Source organism: Mobula birostris, chromosome 18, assembly GCF_030028105.1.
Source record: "Mobula birostris isolate sMobBir1 chromosome 18, sMobBir1.hap1, whole genome shotgun sequence".
In the NCBI taxonomy this organism is placed as follows: Eukaryota; Metazoa; Chordata; class Chondrichthyes; order Myliobatiformes; family Myliobatidae; genus Mobula; species Mobula birostris.
In genome coordinates, this window is record NC_092387.1 from 37,278,854 (window position 1) to 37,293,729 (window position 14,876).

General features: G+C 42.1%; 1 protein-coding gene across 1 annotated transcript; it reads right to left on the bottom strand.

Moving 5' to 3' along the window:
* Nucleotides 1-493: 493 nt before the first annotated feature.
* LOC140211835 (nodal-like) lies at nt 494-11,851 on the bottom strand. The gene is made up of 3 exons (XM_072282006.1): nt 11,500-11,851; nt 6,686-7,467; nt 494-1,012 (listed from the first exon to the last, which is right to left on the bottom strand). Exons 1-3 carry the CDS (start codon nt 11,849-11,851, stop codon nt 860-862), a joined length of 1,287 nt encoding a protein of 428 aa, XP_072138107.1. The 3' UTR covers nt 494-859.
* Between the last annotated feature and the right edge of the window lie 3,025 nt (nt 11,852-14,876).

Below are 14,876 nucleotides of genomic sequence, written 5' to 3' on the forward strand. Positions count from 1 at the left end.
GGTATTTTTAGCCACTTTCATGTACAAAGATACCTCTCATCAGCAGACATTATTTTGGGCCCTGAATGCCCATTCTACACTCGTGAACCTAGTGAACATTACACATCTTTCATTTCTGCAAAGAATCACAATGAATGTGTGTGTACATGTGCATATACGTATATATAAAACTTCATGGTTCAGCATGCTGGACTACTATCAGAGGTGCTGTCTGTGATCGATTACTACTCCAGGAGCACAAATTACACAAGCTAAACTTGGCCAAAACTGAATTTGATTCAACTAGGAATTTTGTTTTCTTTATTAATCAGTTGCACACTGCCTTTATCAGAGGAGATAACAAAGAAAATGTGCTGCTTTTAAAAGAAACTGAGTACACAAACCTTAAGAAAACAATGCAAGAATCAACAAAGGATAAGATATTTAAATATAAATATCATGCTGATTGTACAGCCATATTAATCAAGAGCTATAAAAATATAATCAAGAGCACTTTAGATAATATACAACAAAATAATTTTAACTTTTTCATCTGCTTGCCCCCTTCCATCTTCAACTTTTTTTCTGAGCAGGCAGCAACTTCTTTCTGGATGTAGTGCCATTACCGTTGGCCAGTCCCTGGTGAGTATTTGACTGCTTAACCATTTCCACCCAGTTCTAAAAATCTGTCCATGTACTTTGACTTCCAGGAACTTTTTTGACTTTTGTTTACTCCACCCAGCAGTGCCCAGGACTGCTTGTGGCCAGTCAGCTGTAGAAGCACATCACTGCAGAGCAATCTGTAATACCCAGCCACTCAAACATGCCGGTACCTCGCAGCCTTAAGTCTTGACAAATGAAGTCAATGTAAGGAGTTAGGTCAACGACAGCCACACTCTCGTACCACCATGTTCTCATGGTGGCGTAGAACCACCTCACCCTTTTCTATGTACAGCATACTCAGTGGATTCATTTTTGTGGGGACACAACAGGGAGAGGGCACCAATGTTGGATGGTGGAATTTGAGCAAACTCTGAAAATAAAAAAGATACATAGTTCAGAATTTGTAAAACATATGTTATAGTAAGGTTCATCATAATACAGTGGATTCCAATTAACTGGGACGCATCAGATCAAGTACATTTTGGCTCAATTAAGCATCTGCCTCAATTAGCCGAAGTTTCATGGAAATTGATGAAAAGGTATAATAAAGACAAACTACTGAGGAACAAATTAACAAATATGTATTTAAATGAAATACAGAACAAATTGAACACTACCAATACTACCACAGTACTATAAAACTGTATTAGTTTCTTATAGTATTGACAGAAGAATTCATCCACTGTAAATTGCTGTGTTCTTTTGATTGACTGTGAATGAACAAAATCAGCATTGACACCTAGTGCAGCCAATGGACTGCCTTCATACAATGCTTTCAACAATTGCATCTTCCAAATCTTCATTTTCATTTCCATTGTAACATTCAGGATGATTGTCCATACCTTCAAATTCTTCATTGTTTCTAACTTTTTGAAGTAGAAAAATCATTCCATTTTTACTCCTGGCAGTTTCTGGCATCTCCAAGCCTCAATGTTCGAAACCGTAGTGAGCAAAACAGTTCTGAATTGTTCTGCCCTCACCCCAGTCTCCTGCCACCTTTCCAGGGAGAGGGTTCCTCTTGTCCTCACCTACCACCCCACCTGCCTCTGTGTCCAGCACACAATTCTCCCTAACTTCTGCGATCTCCAACAGGATCCCACCACCAAGTGTATCTTTCCCTCCCTCCCACTTTCTGCTTTCCACAGGGTTCGCTTCCTACATGACTCCCTTGCCCATTCATCCCTTCCCACTGATGTCCCTCCTGGCACTTACTCTGGCAAGCGGAACAAGTGCTACACCTGCCCCTACATCTCCTCCCCCACTACCATTCCGGGCCCCAAAAAGTCCTTCCAGGTGAGGCGACATTTCACCTGTGCATCTGTTTGGGGTCATCTAATGTATCTGATACTCCCAGTGTGGCCTCTTGTATATTGGTGATACCCAGTGTAGATTGGGAGATCGCCTCACCAAGCACCTATGCTCCATCGGCCAGATAAAGCAGGATCTCTCAGTGGCCACTAATTTTAATTCCACTTCCCATTCCCATTCCGACATGCCATCCATGGCCTCCTCTACTGTCATGATGAGGCCACACTTGGGTTGGAGGAGCAACACTTTATGTTTTGTCTGGGTAGTCTCCAACCTGATGGCATGAACATTGATCTCACAAAATTCTGTTAATGGCCCTCCCCTTCTCTATTCCCCATCCCTTTTTCCCTCTCTCACCTTATCTCCTTGCCTGCCCATCACCTCCCTCTGGAGTCTCTCCCCCTTTTTCTTTCTTCCATGGCCTTCTGTCCTATCACCTTGTTTTTCTTCCTCCCCTCTCCCCCTGACTCCTCATTTGTTTTCTCTCTCCAGTCCTGCTGAAGGGTCTTGGCCCAAAAAGTTCACTGTACTCTTTTCCATAGATGCTGCCTGAACTGCTGAATTCCTCCAGCATTTTATGTGTGTTGGCTGAATTGTCTTACTGCTTATTTCCTACCAACCACCAGTGACCAAAATCTCTACTTTTTGAACACAAACACATGCAACTGTTGCTGTTTGAAACCTGTTTATTCTAAGCATGGTGTGGTGTCTAACAGCCACACAAGTACACGCAACTAACACTAGTTCTAAACAGTTTGGCAACTCCTCTGTCCCAACTAAGCAGCATAATGTCCTAAATAAACTAAACGAATCCCACCTATTTTCTCGAATTGCTTTTGCCCTTTTAAGAGTCGTCCCAAATAAGTAGCTGCCCTGATTAACCAATGGCCCAATTCATCAGAATCCACAATATCTACTGACCTTTTCTCTACTCTGCCCTTGCATCCCAAAGATGCAGAATTGTTGACAGCACAGCTGTGGAAGTCACTGCAACTATTTTGTATGTATGAACCGGAGCAAAAAACATTGGGAGGCTTTTTGCGATAAATGTATCGTGAAAGCTCAGCCTAAATCTGCCCATGTGCAGGCATAACATGTCAGGGCAGCACAGTAATACTGTGGCCAGCGTAATGCTATTACAGAGCCAGCAATCAGTGACTGGGGTTCAATTCCTGCCACTGTCTGTAAGGAGTCTGTACGTTCTGTAGGTTTCCTCCAAGTGCTCTGATTTCCTCCCACATTCCAAGGTTATACAGGTTAGGGCTGATAAGCTGTGAGCATGCTATGTTAGTGCTGGAAGCATGGCGATACTTGCAGGGAGGGCCAGCGTAACCCTCACTGGTTTGATTTGACACAAGTGAAGCATTTCACTCTATGTTTTGATGTACATATAAAAAATAAAGTTTATCTTTAACTTCACAGATTTCCCTGTAAAACCTGCCCCTCAGTTTTCCCAGCATAAAACTAAACTATCTGATTTTGATTACATCAGTTTATATCAAAGGGACATGGACTCAACATGAGTCTCACCCTGCATAATTCCCTGACCAGCTCTTTGCCTAAAATTTATGTCCAAAGGCAGAAGACTTTTATTCTGACTTCCTGAATTGGGTAAAGCTCAATTCTTAAAGGGCAAATCACAAAACATATCCTTGTTAAATGCATCCTTTCAGTTATAATTGGGTCACAGCAGAGTTGTTTCCATTTGTTTGCATACCGGCACATATTTCTGTCCTTGATTTTGCTGTTGAGTTCCATTTGGTGAACTGAAAATCCTTACAGAGCCATTATCATATTTCTCCAGTGGTAAATTGGCAAACTGAGGAGCCAAACTATTAAAGTTTGGGTTTAAAAGCGTCCTTTTTAATTATGTCATTTTTGCAGTTATTGTGAGTAATCGTACTCACATAGAGGATTGTCAAACCAACAGAAGCCAGAACGAATACATCATTTTCAGTTTGGCCAGCTGTAACTAATGAGGTGCGAGAGGGATCACTCCTGGGTCTCTAGTAATGATTGAGATTATGGGACTAAGTGTGTTGTGACCAAGAAGGGAAAGCAAGAGGACAAAAATGGTCTGGAAAGGAATATGAATGGATTAAACAAATGGACCAAAATGTGTGGGATGTGAAGTTATCGCCTTTGGTAGGAATAGCAGAAAACTGTTGTTTAAAGAGAGAAACGTTATAGAAAAATGCTTCACTGAGATATCTGGGTGTCCTTGTGCACAAAGCACATGAAGCTAGCCTGCATGTACAGCAAATAATAGAGAAGGCAAATAGAATGTTGACATTTATTATAAAGAGGTTGAAGCATGAAAGAAGGAACTCTCTTAGGTGAATGGTAAAGATTATTTTGAGAAAGAACAAGGGATTTGGCCATGATACCTCCACTAGTATTTATCCCTCAAATGACTATACTAGGACAGATTATTGTGGTTATTATCACATTACTGTTTCTGGGAGTTGGCTTTACACAAAATATATTACACATTACACTTCAAGAAAATTTCAATGGGTTTAAAATACTTTTAAGACATTTGGCTGTTGTGAAAGCCATTATTCAAATCTGACTTATTTAGTAACTGTACTAAGTGGCCACGGGGCCATATATTGTACTTTCTAAGACTGGATGTAAATTTAAAAAGACAGGATACAAAAGCAAATGGGGAAGTGAATAGAGAAATAACATGAAATGTAAAAGCTGCAGTTGAAGAACTGGTGTAGGGTATAAGCTTTCTTTTCTCTATAATATATATGATTTATTACAAGGCTTCAGGATGTCAGACATAACTTATAGTGAAACACAATCAACATAATTTACTCAAACCTGCCAGGTTATAAAGTGTCTTTGTGGTACACCAATAAAACTTCATCATTTGCAGAAAGTGTGCAAATATAATTAACCTGAGTCCAAAACAAGATCGGGTTTTTGAGAGGCGCATCAATATGGTAACAGCTAAAAATGAGGTGGAAGCAAATTCAATGATATGGGGTTTGAAGATGTATGTGCTTATAAATTTGAAAGAGAAAATATTGCAGGACAATGACTTGTCAGAGGTTACAGCAGGACATTGACAGGATGCAAAACTGGGTTGAGAAGTGGCAGATGGAGTTCAACCCAGATAAGTGTGAAGTGGTTCATTTTGGTACATCAAATACGATTGCAGAATATAGTATTAATGGTAAGACTCTTGACAGTGTGGAGGATCAGAGGGATCTCGGGGTCTGAGTCCATAGGACGCTCAAAGCAGCCGCGCAGGTTGACTCTGTGGTTAAGAAGGCATATGGTGTATTGGCCTTCATCAATCATGGAATTGAATTTAGGAGCCAAGAGGTAATGTTGCAGCTATATAGGAACCTGGTCAGACCCCACTTGGAGTACTGTGCTCAGTTCTGGTCACCACACTACAGGAAGGATGTGGAAGCCATAGAAAGGGTGCAGAGGAGATTTACAAGGACGTTGCCTGGATTAGGGAGTATGCCTTATGAAAACAGGTTGAGTGAACTCGGCCTTTTCTCCTTGGAGCAATGGAGGATGAGAGGTGACCTGATAGAGGTGTATAAGGTGATGAGAGGCATTGATCGTGTGGATAGTCAGAGGCTTTTTCCCAGGGCTGAAATGGTTGCCACAAGAGGACACAGGTTTAAGGTTCTGGGGAGTAGGTACAGAGGAGATGACAGGGGTAAGTTTTTTACGCAGAGAGTGATGAGTGCGTGGAATGGGCTGCCGGCAATGGTGGTGGAGGCGGATATGATAGGGTCTTTTAAGAGACTTTTGGATAGGTACATGGAGCTTAGAAGATAGAGGGCTATGGGTAAGTCTAGTAATTTCTAAGGTAGGGACATGTTCGGCACAACTTTGTGGGCCGAAGGGCCTGTATTGTGCTGTAGGTTTTCTATGTTTCTATAGTTCTCATGAGAAAGGAAGAGGGCTGAGGATGGAGTAAGATTAATTTGATTATGCAAAACCTCTGTGCAAACTCACCAGGACAAATGGATTTCATTTATTTGCTTCATGGCTCTCCAAGACTTATATTAACATGGAAATTAGAGGATAGAAAGGTGTTATTTGACCTAATGAGCCACGCAAGGTTTATGTTCCCAGTGAATTCTGTCCCTTTCTACATTAATCAGTATCCCTTCTAATGCATCTATTCTTTTTATTTAAGTGCACTTGGAGTATAAGTGCTTCTTCTGTGGTATAGCTACACTAAATAAAGTCTCTTCTAAATATCTTATTGGATGTTAGTGATTATCATATACTTTGATCTCAAGTTTTAAATTCACACTATACGTTTACACCTGTCCTATCAAAGTACTTTAGAATTTTGAAGAAGTCCTGTAGGTTAGCCTTGCCATTTCTTTTCAAAGGAAAGAGTTCAAAGCTGCTCAGTTCTTGTTTTGAATACCTTTAATGTCTCATTACAGGTCCCCCTAGTAAATCTTGCACTTCCTCCAGTGTCTTTTACTGACTGGCATGAGAATTAAGGAAATAGAAGCTTGATTAAACCATCCGGCCAGTCTCGCCTGTTTCACCATTCAATTATATCATGGCTGATCTGGCCTTGGGCTTCAAGATGAAGACCAGAATTGTGCAGATACTTTGTGCTAAACTCTTGTGTTCAACCAAGATTGAATGTAGGCCTTTTGCAACAACAAACTCTTTGAACAGTCATTAAAAGCCGCAAAAGTCCAAGAATTGATATTTACCTCGGTGACATTAAGAACCCTACCTGCATGTAAGCATGATTGGTGGGTTTAACATCCTCCCCAGTTGGAAGCGGGCACTCTCCTTCGCAGCGGAAAGCATTGTACACTTTAGGGAAGATGACCCAGGCGCCCCAGCCGATCTTACCAAATTTAATTTCAAACTTGATCCTCCGACAAAGGGTCGAGTTGTTTCCCTTAATGTGGTGCCGGGGGTGTCGATACTCGGGGGTTCCGCTGCGCCCAGCTCTACCCCGGCCTTTCTTTCTGTTCTGTTTTAGCCGACGACTCTTCTTTCTTCGGGGCTTCCGCACTCGCTTGGAGCCCTTTGCATCTTTCAGAAGGGAAGAGCTCTCTGAGCAATTCTGCTCAGGTCTCCGGGAGAAAACCAACAGCAAGGCCATCTCCTTCCTCTCCAGCTTGCCCCTCACGTTGACTTCAGGCAGCGACCGCTTCCTCTTGCAGACCAGGCTCTCAGTCTCTGGGCGCTGCGCTCCACCCTGTCCACCACCAGAGCCAGACGTGTTGCGATTCATCCAGTGTTGCAAGATGTTGGTAACGTTGTAAACGGTGCACTCCGCCGTGTCCTCCAGCACTAAATCAGGAGGAAAGGATCCCAAGAAAACCTGGTCTTGGCAGACGGCGGAGCCACATGGGTATGGAGACTGGTGGTGGATTTCCAAGAGCGAGCAGGATTTGGCAAAGGCAGGCAAGGTGATCCTCAACTCCGCGAACTGAAGCTTCTCGTTGGGTGCAAGTGTGGACATGTCAAAGGTGAGAATCCACCAGCTCCCATTGTGACGGAAACCTGAGGAAGGCGAACAACAAGGATATTAAATCAGTCGGGCGTGACAATCGTCGTGCCTGCTACCCAAGATGAACCGAGAACCCTGGCATCCAATACCTAGGCCTGCTGCAGACACTGTGAAGTGGTGAGGACAACAATTGGTGTATTTGGAGCAGGTGTCAACTAGAGTTTCCTGATTCCTACCTAGTGACACCTGCTGGCAAGTTTGAAGACTAGGCAAGAAAAAGATTAGTGGTTTAATATCCTGGGCTCTACATGGTGAAGAGGGAATAGGGTCTAATATTATAATCTAACATTCGTCAGCATTTACGGGAGAGGAAGGGAAGAAGTGAGGGATTGACACATTAAGCACAGTTAAAATGTATGTGGCAGGACACGACAATGTCCACAGGGTGATTATCATACGATCCATTTTCACGTTGTGACCAAAAAAATCTGCTGGAGGAGCTCATTGGGTTGAGCAGCATCCTGTGGGAGGAAAGGAAATATTGACATTTCAGGTTGAGACCGCGAACTGAGGTCTCCCGAAACGTTAAAAACTCTTTTCCTCCCATGGATGCTATTTAACCTGCCGAGCTCTTCCAGCAGGTTGCTGCACCGGATTCAAGCACCTACAGTTCCCTGCGTCTTCACACTGTGACCATTTCGTTTGAAATTTCAGGAATAGAGAAAAATACTGTTATAAACTTTAAATCGTCTCAATGGGACAATATTTTTTTAAAGTTCAAAAACATCAAAAATGACCCGAACGCGTTTTATCAACTTCGCTCAGGACATTAACTTCCAGAGGTTTTGGACCCATCGGTGATCAGGACATTTTTCTGCTCAGCTTCGTGGAATTGCTTCGACCACTTTGAGTGATAGGGCAAGGCTTGGGTTAGCACCTCGTACAGCACAGCACCACAGGAAGTGACACAATCGAAGGTGCGAAGTTAAACTACCAGTTAGACTCTGCTCATTTGCGTTTAAAAGAAGACACGGCGATGATAGAACAATTTTCTGACCAGTATTGATTCCTCAACCACATAACCAAACTAGATATTTTGGTGTTATTAGATTGCATTTCGTGAAAATGTCTACATCACAACAATGACAACAGCTCCAGCCATGCTGAAGGCACAAAAGGCGCTATTTAAGAATTCATGTTCCTTTGTTTTGGAGCTGGAGTAGGAGAATGGGAAGAGCAGGTTAAGGGTGTATCACCCAGTCTGATGGCAGATCATCAACTCGGTGAAAGACGCCCTTTGGTCGGCCCTAAACTTGATGATCTACCAGCACATGGAGATGACCGTGGGAGAATGCTGCCAACTGGCACATTCTCGGCTGCAGGAGTACGTGCTGAGGGACGCACTGAAACTCGGTGCAGCCACCGCAAGGGCCCGGTGGGGAAGGAGCACGGTATAGGATTCTCCACCCGTGGGAGTGGGAGGGGTCGGGTGGCGGGGAGTATACCCCTCAACAATGATGTGGTAAGGTGAACAACTGGAGTGCCACGTAGGTGGCCATAAGTACGGATATGTACTGACTATAATGGGAACGTATGTAAAGAATGGAAAGTTATTGAATGGGGTATTGTATATAATTATATTTTTGAATAAAGTATATTTTGAAATTTTAAAAAATTACCCAGTCATGGTTATGACAAATTATACTGACTGCTTTGGCCCGGTTGATTTTAGCGCCGTTCGCTGAAATGGAGCCAGACAGAAGCGATCTTGAATTTAGGAAATTATCTGAGAGGAGCTCAGTATCCCCCAGCAGAGCAGGAACAATGCAATTACCGTCCAATTTTCATTAACGTCAATGAACGGTATATTTGACAGGCAGTTGACCATACCACCCCCAATGCAAACGGTTAAGATCAATATGTTATAGAATAATGGTTGCAAATCTCAATTTTCTTAAAAACTGCTGATGTTGGAACCCAAAAATTAAAATCAGAAAATATTAGAAATAATCCGTAAGGCAGCAGTTGTGGAAAGGGAAAAACAACCCTTCCACTTGCTTGTCGAGCGGGTATGTGTTTCCATCATTTTCTCTGTTTATTTTAGTATAAACATGTGTTTTGCCTTGGAGCAGTAACGCTACATCCACATTTTAACCTGGGATAGAAAGACTCACAATATTGAGTAAATTTCGTTTAAGTAAGACACACGCGCAACGATTTGGGAACAGCTCCGCCATAAAGCCATGAGCACTTCCTCACCATTCAGCTCTCCTTTACATTATGTATCTACTTTTATGTATTTCTTACTGTAACCTATAATTGTTATGTATTGCGCTGTACTACTGCCGCAAAACAGCAACTTTCACGACATGTCAGTGACAATAACCCTGATTCTGATTCCGATGATGACCGTTCCTAATTCTACACTGCCTAACAGAAGGGCATCAAATACCGACCATGTTCGATTAATCTTTTATTGAAGAGAACATCAGAACCTCCTCCCAGCCGTGTAGAAACTGGAGTAAAGCGACTTGAGATATTCCTCTACAATTAAAAGGATTGGTGTTTGCCTATTCAATTGATGCATTTGTGAAAAGAGACCATGTTTCTGATAATCTGCATTTCTATTGTCCATCAAAAAAGGCAATCCATAGTTAAAATAAATTTTCTTTCAGGGCGTTAAGATGTAAGTTTTAAACATGTGATCTCTCCACCTGTATCCTCTGTTTATTCATCCATCTTTCTGTACAGCGGTTTGTAACCTCTAAGCATGTTCTGCATAAGCTCAATGAAAGAACAAAGGGAACATTAAAAACACAGAACAAAGATTAAAATGGTTCCATCCTTCAACTCAACACTTGTCTAATGGTTAATAGTCACTATTTCAGTATTGAACTATCCGTAGAATGAATGAAAAAACGATGTCAGTTTTATCTTCATCATGGGGTGTGATGGGGTGGGCGGGTTCTTCTTAGTTTCTCCCTCAAATCACTAATTCAAGCATTCAAACATTGAGAGGTATTTGTGGCCTGCTCTACGTCAGCGAGACCAGGCACAGACTGAGCGACTGGCAGCTCTTGTGTCTGCATTGAGAAACATTTTACAGTATACAGTATACATTTTACAGATAATGGCCACTGCAGCAAGAACATCCAAATATTTGAAGACAACGAATCGTACAGATAAAACATTGTACAGATAATGTATATAAAAAGCAATAGAATAATTCCTTCTCAATTTATTGCCTGAGTCTCCGCCAGTAATTAGAGTTGCTTGTAAAGTATTTTGTTCTCTTCTCTCGCTCCACATAGATACTGAAGTAATATTATAAAGGAGTTCAATTTCCTCATTAACATGTCTAATAGTGCAGAACTCCTGAAGCCAACACACTTCCCAAATCAAAATTGCCCAGTCCAATCCAACAATAACCCAATACTCTATCAAATATTCATGCAACTGCCTGGTTTGAAAGATAAAATTATTAGAACGGATAAGGGATTCACGCGTGGAGGGAGCCGGTGGGAGAAAATCTAAGACTTATTCACGAAAGAAATTTAGATAAATAACATTGTAGTCTCCAGGTTTACTGCGATATAAAACATGAAATTCTCCAACAAACTATCTATTTTATAATCAGACGAGCATCAGACAGGCTGATTCCCGCTTTACTGTCCTCAATACTTTGCAGTCTTGAGAACCGCAAACCAGAGACAAAACTTCAAAAGCCCTTCAATGACACAGCGTCTGAATGGCGCTGCAGATTTTCTTTTTAAAAGCACGGTTTGAAAAGCTTTGCGTTTTAAGAGATGGATGTGGAGAACAAATAAAAGACCTGGAATTAGTTAGCAATGTTCGTCAGAGTGTGTATTAGGGAACGCCAGTCCTGGGAATTTGTCCACAGTGCAGACAGATTGAAAAAGTTTTGCCTTGAGCAATCTCTGTTCAAAGCAATCAAATCGTGAATGTGGATTGGACCAGATTGCCTGTGTCTGGGAAACAGATTTGAGAGAGGCGACTGAAACAGAAACTGACTTCTCTCAGACCATGGAGTCATAGAATCAAGTGACATAACATAAATACTTTACTCTTTGCAACCAGGCTCCGTACGGTGTCCACCTCCGGTAACACTGGCCTTTCGTGAGTGGAGAGACCGGTGTAGTTCCCCGAGTTGTAACTGCGGTACAGGTTGATCATATGCGAGGGGAGATTCAGGCTGACGTTTCGAGCCTCCAAGCGCTGGATGAACTCGGCTACTTCCTTTTGGGTCGGCGGGGGGCCTGGTTTGGTTTCCAACAAACGCCACGTCCTGTTGCCCCTTGTGTTTCCCAGGATCACTGGGATAATGGCCACCAGAAACACTGTGGTTCGGAATTGCATGACGACTGGGCTCGATGTGTGCGACCGCGCACTCCTTATATAGAACCATTCCATGCGCATCACCCACATACCGTCCCAGACACATCGAAAGTCATTATTTTACTAATTCTGCCCTTTCAATATGACAGGTAGTAATTAGATTTGTAAAGCAGCAGAAGTTATACTTGTATTTTCTGTGTTCTACAGTGATCCCTTTGTCTATACAACTGTGGAATTATTCAGTGTTACTCCTGAGTTTCGATGTTTTATTGTAATGAAGCTTCAGAAGTGCAGAAAGCGATAGACACGCCGTGAAGCTGCTACATAGCACTCTTGCATAAAACAAAATTGAAATAAGTTACTAGGCAATTTACAGTCATTCGGAATAAAATCGATTCGTATCGAGATGAAAGCGTATTGCGTGACAGGTTTCCCTACTTGTCTCAAGGTGCCACTTGTTACCCTCAGCACCTCAGCTGCAAACCAGTGATAACACTACTGAATGCATTGACTAGGATGCAAAAGGTTTTGCACAGTGTTTTATTTTGTGTGCATTTTTATGATGAATAAAGCTCAGTTTTGAAAGTTTAAAAAATGAACCAGTAATACTAAGAATATGAAGAACTTTGCATTGCGTGCGTTTATTGATGTTGTGTGTCTATTTATTATGAATAAGGCTTATTTTCAAATTAGAAATACAGAGTATACGCATTGGTTGTTGGTTTAATACAGTGCTCATTTAATTCCCAATTACATATTAAAATATTGAAATAAATACATCCCCGATATAGCCTGAATTTGAAAATTTACTTTCAAAGCCCATGATCGAGCTGACTGAGTTCACAACTGTCTGCAGTTTATTTCGATCCTTTGCAGTGGACCCCCACACCAAACAGAAATGCAGTCAGTTAGAATGCTCTCGGTGACACATGTGTAACGTCCTGCTGAAGGGTCTCAGCCTGAAACGCCGACTGTTCTCTTTTCCATCAATGCTGCCTGGCCTGCTGAGTACCTCCAGCATTTTGTGTGTGTTGCCTGGATTTCCAGCATCTGCAGATTTTCTCTCGTTTGAAATTTGCCAAGTGTCTTTGGTGACATAACAAATATCCTCAAACTCCAAATGAAATACAGCTGCGGTCCTGTCTTCTTTATAACTGCATTGATATGTTGGGTGGTCAGAGATGTTGACACCCAGGAACCTAAAATTGCTCACTCTTTCCACTTCTGATCCCTCTATGTTCCCTATCTTGCCCTTTTTGGAGTCCACAATCAATTCCTCAGTTTTACCGACGTTGAGTGTAAGGTTGTGACACCACTGATCTATCTCACTCCTGTATGTCTTCTCATCACCATCTGAAATTCTTCCAACAATAGTTATGCAGAACAAAAGCAATAATATTTGCCTTTATACTCTAGTCCTCTCAAAATCACTCAGCCAGCTCCATCATGGACACTAGCCTCCCCAGCATCCAGGACATCTTCAGGGAGCGATGCCTCAAAAAGGCGGCATCTCTCATTAAGGACCCCTATCACTCAGGACAATCGCTCTCCTCATTGCTACCATCAAGGATGAGGTACAGGAGCCTGAAGGCACACACTCAATGATTCAGGAATAGCTTCATCCTCCTTGCCATCAGATTCCTGAATGGTCTTTGAACCCACGAACACTACTTCTCTACATCCTTTCTCTCCTTCTGCACCACTTATTCAATTTAACATTTTTAATATACATTACATACAGTATATACTTACTGTAATTTACATCTTTTATTATGTATTGCAATATATTGCTGCTGGATAACAACAAATTTCACAACATATGTCAGCGATGTTAAATCTGATTCTGAAGGATGTAATACTGAAGATTTATAAGGCATTAGTCAGATTGCACTTGGAGCATTGTGAGCAGTTTTGGCCCCCATATGCTGGATTTGGAGAGGGTCCTGAGGAGGTTCACAAAAATGATCCCAGGAATGAAAGGGTAACATTGCATTTGCCTTCCTTATTATCAACTCAACCTGCAAGGTACCCTTTAGGGAATTCTGCACTAGGACTCGCAAGTCTCTTTGCACCTCTGATTTCTGAACTTAGTCTATGTTTAGAAAATATTCTACGTCTCGTACAGGATACCCTTAAAGTTAACCTTCAGGTTGAGTCAGTAGTGAAGAAGACGAATGCAACGTTGGCATTCATTTCTAGAGGAATTGAGTATAGGAGCAGGGATGTGATGTTGAGGCTCTATAAGGCACTGGTGAGACCCCACTTGGAGTACTGTGGGCAGTTTTGGTCTCCTTATTTAAGAAGGGATGTGCTGATGTTGGAGAGGTCACAGAGAAGATTCACTGGAATGCTTCTGGGAATGAGAGGGTTAACATATGAGGAACGTTTGTCCGCTCTTGGACTGTATTCCTTGGAGTTTAGAAGAATGAGGGGAGACCTCATAGAAACATTTCGAATGTTGAAAGGCATGGACAGAGTTGATGTGGCAAAGTTGTTTCCCATGATGGGGGAGTATAGTACGAGAGGGCATGACTTAAGGATTGAAGGGCGCCCATTCAGAACAGAAATGTGAAGAAATTTTTTTAGTCAGAGGGTGGTGAATCTATGGAATTTGTTGCCACGGGCAGCGGTGGAGGCCAAGTCATTGGGCGTATTTAAGGCAGAGATTGATAGGTATCTGAGTAGCCAGGGCATCAAAGGTTATAGTGAGAAGGCGGGGGAGTGGGACTAAATAGGAGAATGGATCAGCTCATGATAAAATGGTGGAGAAGACTCGATGGGCCGAATGGCCTACTTCTGCTCCTTTGTCTTATGGTCTTATGGTCTTATGGTCTTTATTGTTTCTATCAAAACGTACTTCTCTACACTCTATCCCATCTGCCTATTCTCCTAATCTCTTGTACCTGATGCCATTTTCTAGTGTCAGCCAAATGGGGTCAACAGCAGTGCAGCACACTAGCATGTCACCAAGTGATTTTCAACAACCTTTACCTAATGAAATCAACAGCTGACACCGACTACTCACAGCTTCCACTAGCACTGAAGACACCATTATTAAAAGTCTGGGCAAATAACTCTTACATTCATAACAAGAGTGCCCTGCAGC

Bases quoted from the DNA above. Each gene is read 5' to 3' on its own strand.
- LOC140211835 (XM_072282006.1), bottom strand. From the start codon at position 11,851: ATGCGCATGGAATGGTTCTATATAAGGAGTGCGCGGTCGCACACATCG. The intron at 7,468-11,499 runs GTAAAGTATTTA...CGCCTTCCTCAG, and splicing joins ACGGAGCCTGGTTGCAAAGA to GTTTCCGTCACAATGGGAGC. The intron at 1,013-6,685 runs GTAGGGTTCTTA...TTTTATTTTCAG, and splicing joins CCAATCATGCTTACATGCAG to AGTTTGCTCAAATTCCACCA.